Source organism: Phascolarctos cinereus, unplaced genomic scaffold (assembly GCF_003287225.1).
Source record: "Phascolarctos cinereus isolate Bilbo 61053 unplaced genomic scaffold, phaCin_HiC Scaffold_3;HRSCAF=262, whole genome shotgun sequence".
Classification (NCBI taxonomy): domain Eukaryota; kingdom Metazoa; phylum Chordata; class Mammalia; order Diprotodontia; family Phascolarctidae; genus Phascolarctos; species Phascolarctos cinereus.
In genome coordinates this window covers 51856312-51863265 of record NW_027555736.1, presented here as the reverse complement: position 1 = coordinate 51863265, position 6954 = coordinate 51856312, and the positions used below count along the sequence as shown (strand labels likewise).

The window sequence follows — 6954 nt, the reverse complement described above, 5'->3', positions numbered from 1 at the left end:
GCTCACCTTACCTCACCTCATCTCACCTACCGGATCAGTAGCCACATATTGCTCTTTCTACCTTTACAACACATGCCACATCTGACCTGTCCTCTCTACTCACATAGCTACCCCCTTATTTCAAATACTCATTACTTCGTGCCCAGATTATTCCAACCACAGCCTTCTAGTTCTAACTCTGCCTCAAGCATCTCACCACCTGCTTTGGGGAGGCTGCAGATATTCTATGAAGCCTTAAGAGTAATGATTTTATGACAGTGCATACTTGGCTAAATTCCTGGAACCCATGGGATGATTGGGTGATAAAGAGTCTATTGATAGGCATCATCATAGCATGAGACGTCATAGGCGTGGATGATTCTTTATGGGTGATGTGGGCAATCAATCAACCCCTCTGTTTCTGGAAAACAGGGATAATACTGCCTAGCTTAGGGTTTTTTTTCCTCTCAATTTCCAATTCTTTGCCACCACAAAAAGAGCTGCTATGAATATTTTTGTATATGTGGGTCCTTTTCCCATTTGTTTGATCTCTTTGGGATATAGCCCTAGAAGTGCTATTGCTGGATCAAAGGATATGCACATTTTTGTAGCCCTTTGGGCATAGTTCCAAATTGTTCTCCAAAATGGTTGGATCATTTCACAACTCCACCAACAATGTATTAGTGTTGCAATTTTCCCACATCTTCTCCAACATTTATCATTTTCCTGTTTTGTCATGTTGGCCAATCTGATAGGTGTGATGTGGTACCTCAGAGTTGTTTTGATTTGCATTTCTCTAATCAATAACGATTTAGAGCATTTTTTCATATGGCTATAGATGGCTTTAATTTCTTCATCTGAGAACTGTCTGTTCATATCCTTTGACCATTTATCAATTGGGGAATGGCTTGTGTTCTTATAAATTTGTCTTAATTCTCTATATATTTTAGAAATGAGGCCTTTATCAGAGAGACTGGTTGTAAAAATTCTTTCCCAGTTTTCTACCTTCCTTCTAATCTTAGTTGCATTGGCTTTGTGCAAAAACTTTTCAATTTAATGTAATCAAAATCATCCATTTTGCTTTTCATAATGTTCTCTATCTCCTGTTTCGTCATGAATTCTTCTGTTCTCCTAGCATAGGTTTAGGAGAAATCTACATGATATTTACTCTTTAGGGTTTTCTAGGGACAAAATTTAATTTGAGAATATCTATATAAAAACCAATTTGGAAGGATAAAGCACTCCATCTAGTATAGGAAGATCAGACTCTATGTCCCCTCAAGGAAAGTAAGTTTCTTTGAAAAGGATGAGACACTTCAATTCAAAAACTGAATAGATATTTATTGTTCCAGAAGGTACATTGCTCTTTTATACATATTTCATAAATGATACAGGATTTTACACGTGTTCAGTATTTTGCCATCTGTTTAAAGGACTTTTCTCAGTATCCCTTTCCCTTTTCCTTTTTCCTCCCCCCACCCCCAAAAGGATTTGCCTACTGCGCTGTGCTGCCTGCACACAAACAAGATAAAACTTTTTAAAAGTAATTCACACAACTTGAAAAAAAACCCCAACAAAAACAAAATTTGAGGAAGGCAAGAATAGAATAGGAAAAGAAAGGAAAAGGGAACTGGAAAGGGCAAACATGCAACCGTTCATTCCAACATGCCACTGTTGGAATGCAAAAAGGTTTGTGGCGGCGGCGGTGGCGACAGCAGTCCCAGCCCTGTGTCACCATCTGCAAGGCACCTGGAGTCTGGGTCACACTGTCATCTTAATACGCCTCTCATTCACACACAACGCTCCCAGAGAAGACAAAAAGGAGCCCCTTGCCAAAATGAGAAATGAATCCCACGAGGGAAGAAAGCCAATCAGCTGTGTGCTAAGCTCACATCCTCCTTTCCATCCTGTTCCTAGGCTTGTTAGAAACAGGATGTTAGAGACATCAATTCCTGTGACACTTAGAATGCAGATATCGTATGAGAAGAGGGTAGAAAAACATTTTTTTTTCCGAGGAGGGCAAGGGAATCTGGTTAATTCATCTCTCAATTAAAAAATAGTGTGGAGAAAAACTGTATAGAGAAAATAGTAATATGTAAAGAATAGGCAAAAAGGGGAAGGGGGTCATGGATATGTGTTCTCACACTTGGGATAAAAATCCAGCCCTTGGGCTCCACAGAGCTCACTTGAAACACACTAAAGATGAGGGCTAATCAAAGCAGAAGTTTGTGTCCTTAAATAGTGGAGTCTCAGCCTTCAACAAAGCCTCCAGACAAGTGCCAAAGGACAGCTTCACATGCTGTCCCATGAGCAGGTGAACAGTAGTGTAATTATTCTGGTTCTGGAATTGCCAGCCATCATGATTTTGGGCCAACTTTGCGAACCTTGTACCCTCCTGATTGGATAATCCAGGTGTCCTCAGATGTGGAGCAGGGAGGGAGAAGGGGAAATGGGGTGGGGAGGGGGAGGAAGAGAGAAATGGTAATAAGGGGAGGTGTCGAAAAGAAAATGGAAAATGGGGGGAGGGGTAGAAGAGAGAAGGAAATCTTCCTCCCATTCAAGATTGATTATTAGAAAAACTCATGCAATGTTGCCATTGATTTCTTGCGTAGATCCAGAGCACTGGGATGTGTCAGAATTTACGAAGGTACAAGGGAATAATTCAAAGTCAATTATCAAACAGTCAGATGCTTTCATTGCTTATTTGGATAAAACTGTTTAAATCTAACAAACAGGTATAGAGGATTCAGTGAAAGGGGTACACAAGGAAGACAGACTCCTGGTTCTCAATGGAAAAATCACTTTGCTGAAGCGGAAAACCATGTCGATGGCTCTGACTTTCAGACCACCTATCTTAGGGGTTTGCTTTTCTGGTGCAGTTACTAATTTGTTTAAAAAAAAGAGAAAAGTTAAATTAAAAAAAAATCAGAGCTAAATGGGGTGCTGGTGCATTGTGGTTCTTCTGCCCCTGCAAAGATGCAGGAAGCACCCCCAATATCACATAATCTTTGACTCTCCCAACCATATAATTACATCATTTTCATCCAGAAACTGAGTTGTTTGATTAAGACAATATTCACCAAGCCCTTTGAGACTTATATTCCACAATGCCTGATCTTCAGATTCTAACATTCCTTTTATCCAAGATCCTTTTTGTTTATTAATTAAAGGTAAAAACCCTCCACCCCCACAAACCTCCCGGCTTTCACCTGCAACGCTTTAATTAAAAAGGCAAGAGTTATAAACAGGGATTCTTCCTGCCAGGGTTCAGAGTTCCTTTGCTTTATCACCGATTTGTCGGACGGGCAGATGTATTTGCAGTGGGTCTCGCAGCCTCTTGAGATCCAATTCTGCCTAAAACAGGGGGGGGAAAAAAGGTGAGGAAGATCACCTGCCAAAGTCCATGTTGGCATTATTCCTTATTGAAAATCACAATGGAGTCACAAAGAGTCTCTTAGGAAAAGGGGAAACCTCGGTATAAGTAATGCTATCTCCTCCCCAAAGAGAAAGGCTGGCAATCCAATGATGGGCTGCACCATATAACTTTTCTGTTATGGATCCAAGAATTTAACTGCCTATTCAACTGCTGCACAGACCAACAACCAAGGTGCATCTCACTTAGGGTGAGGTGACGGGTCAAAGACAAAAGAATTGGAGAAGACTGCTTTGTGAGGATAGACCAAAAATATAAGGTGATATACTTAAAATCTCTAATAAAATCATGGAAGGGTAGACAGAAAGACTTGCTCACCAAATCCCAGAACACTAGAACTTTAAATTTTAAAGTAACAAATTTAGACAAAAAAAGAAAAAAACCCATTGTACATAAATGTAGGGAACTTAATTCACCCAGATGTGGTTGGCTGAAAATATATATAAGTTCAGGAAGGTTTTTAGAGAAGGTATGGACAACCTAGACAAGATGGGTTCTTAATTTACACTAGAAATGTTTTGAGGACATCTTTCACCTCTCATTGCTGACATTATGGAGGGCATATCACAACATATTCCTCGCTGCCACTATTGGAACATAAGGCTGGGCTTGGTGAACCTTGGGTCTGGGCAGTTTCATATGTTTGTATTTAGAATTCATATTTGTTGTTCAATAATCAATGAACTGTGGGGCCTGACAATGATTTCTAGTGGCTATTGTCTTGCTCCCTGGTTTTTGTTTCAAGTCCTTGTGGTAGCACATATTTTAGGAGGGGGACCTGGGTCATTTCTTATAGACAGATAGAAAATAACAGGAAAATAAATTTGAAACTATAATTTTAATTAAATGGTAGACAGAATCATTGGGGAAATAACTGATATCTGAAAGACTTTTTCCTGCACAAAGGTGCTTGTAATTTTTTGTTGATCTGAATGCCTTGGCTCATGTGACAAAAGTAATTTCCAAAAATCCTAACATTGCAATGCTGTTAATAGAGAGATGCTTCTACTGCCCTTGATCTGCTTGCATTAGATTTTGGCCTACTGACCCTGCTTCACCATTCCCCTGACCCACCCCAGAGGAGAAGCAGCAGCAGCAGGTCTGCTCCAGTCCTCTCCCCCCACCCCCCGACCCCTCTATCTCAGATGAGTGATGAGAGCTGTACAGCCCTGGCCCTTGACCATCAATAACAACCTGTGGAAACTATGAGCTTTAATTTTCATCTCATGCCTCCCATTAGTCTTATGACTAACAATTTCCCACCACCTGTTTCCCTATCTCTGTATTATCAATCATTGCCCATGTAAGAAAACACCATCCCTAACCCTCCACCTCCTGTTCTCTCATCCCCATTCTCCTCAACCCAATCTCACCCATGATCCTAACCCCTGCATTGTGACCTTTCTGGAATTCTTGTTCCATAGCAAACCATTTTCCCTTTGACTTGGGCCTCCTTCTCCACCAGCTCTCATTGAGATCTGGCTTGTCCCTAACCACATGACATCCCTGGTCCTCCTCTTCACCACTAGCTGTACATTTAGCCACTCCCAGCACACCAATTGGACCTAGAAGGGGAGCTGGCATATCCTTGCTCCTCAATGACACTGCCAGACTCCCTTCAGTACTATTCCTCAGCAACTTCTCCTCCTCTGAAGTTCAGGGATTTGATATTTTCCACCCAATCTAGATAATGGCAGCTCTAATACACCAGTTCCACAGGTCATTTTCTTTCCTGCCTCACCATCTTCCTTTCCTCAACACCCATCTTTACACCAGGGGACTTTAAAGTCCGTTTTGATGTACCCTCACACCCATAACCTCTCAAATCCTCGGAGTCCCCAAATTCCGGGACTTCCTCTTTCACTCCATATACTGTCACAATGGATCTCACCATTACCCAGAGAGGTTTCGAATCCCTAACTAAACTCTGAAATTCTTCTATCTTATCATCATCTCCTATCATTCTCTCTCTCCTTATACCTTACTCCTCCTACACCCATTCTTTACCTGGAGAACTCCAATTCCCCTATTCTTTGGTACTTTCTCAGGTCATTACCCCTTTTTTCATTTTACTTCCCTCCCTCTCCAATCATGACCCTAATCACGTTCTTTATTTCTGAATCCTTTGCCTCTCTGTCCTATGGCTAATCATCCCTTGTCAAACCTCAGGCCCAGACTGCTCCTACCTATGCTGAAGACAGCTGGAAGAAGGCTCACAACTGTGCTGACTAGGTACCACACAAATTCATGCTACCTACCTTTAACTGGGCCCTCCCTGAAGCATGGCAATCCTTTTATTTTCCCCTAATTGGTTCCCTGTCTCATTCTGCATCAAAGTTTTTCCAAACCTCCTTCTCAAGTCACCCATACCTCCCTACTCTCTCTCAGCTAAGAACCTTACCTCCTGACTTCACCAAGAAAATAGGGACCATTCAATGTTGAGAGCCATCTTCTCTCCTTTACTTCTCTCAAAACCCCCTGACACCATCTCCCATGCTTTATGTCTTTCCTCCAGTTTCTGACAATGAGGCAGCCCCTTCTTTTTGCCAAAGACAACTCCCCTTCACATGCTGCTGATTACAACCCCTCCTGTCTTTAACGGACTGCATCCTTGATCACTCCCTTTCTCTTTCAAATCTTCAACTTCTCCCTAATTTATTAGTCCCTTCCTTGCTTTCAAACATACTTAAGCCTCCTCCATGCCTAAAAAACCTTCACTAGACCCTATTATCCCCAAAGCTATTGTCTTATATTTCTCTTCCCTTTCTCAGCCTAACTCCTTGAAAAATCTGTCCGCATTTGCTGTCTACACTTCCCCTTCTCTCACTTGTCAAACCTTTGTAATCTTGGCTTCTGACCTCATCACTCAACTGAAATCGCTCTCTCTGAAGCTTACCAATGATTTCCTAATGGCCAAATGTGACAGGTCTTTTATTCAGTCCTCATCTTCCCTGATCTATATGCTTCCTTTGACACTGCTGACCACCCTCCTCTTTGGGATTTTTTTTTTTTGCTTCTACTCACTCCTAGTTCTCCCATGTGGTTGATCACCCCTTAAGTCTCCTTTGCTGGTTCAGCATGTAAATTATGCCCACTACTCATGGATTTTCCCCAAGGCTCCATCTTAGATCCTCCGTTCTTTTCTCTCTACCACTCTTTCTTGGGGACCACATCAGCTCTCATGGGTTTAATTATTATCTCCATGCAGATGACTCACAGGTCTATCCGGCCAGCTCCCGAGCTTCAAGCCCTCGTTCCCCACTGCTTATTGGATATTTCAAACTGGATGTCCTGTAGACATCTTAAACTCATTATGTGTTCCCTGTAAAGCCTCCCTCTACTTCCTAACCTCCTTATTTCTGTCAAAGGCACCACCATCCTTGTAGTCCTTGCTTTGTTAATGTCAGTCTTATCCTGGACCTCTCACTTCCCCTTACCCCATGTATCCAACCTTTGTCAAATCTTGTTTCTACTTCCACAATGTGTCTCAGATCTGAGCCCTTCTCTCTACTCACACAGCTATCACCTTGGTTAAGGCCCTT

At 41.8% G+C, this 6954-nt stretch overlaps 1 protein-coding gene across 2 annotated transcripts in view; it reads right to left on the bottom strand.

Annotated features, from left to right (window-relative positions):
* Positions 1-1299: 1299 nt before the first annotated feature.
* The window catches only part of MCU (mitochondrial calcium uniporter), a 178007-nt gene continuing 172352 nt past the window's right edge, over positions 1300-6954 (bottom strand). Inside the window, exon 8 of one of the 2 annotated variants that reach the window (XM_021006108.2) lies at positions 1300-3329. In XM_021006108.2, coding sequence (XP_020861767.1) covers positions 3144-3329 — 186 coding nt within the window. In that variant the 3' untranslated portion in view covers positions 1300-3143. Of the gene's footprint in view, positions 3334-6954 lie in introns of both variants that reach the window. The other variant, XM_021006109.2, reaches the window with a different exon arrangement.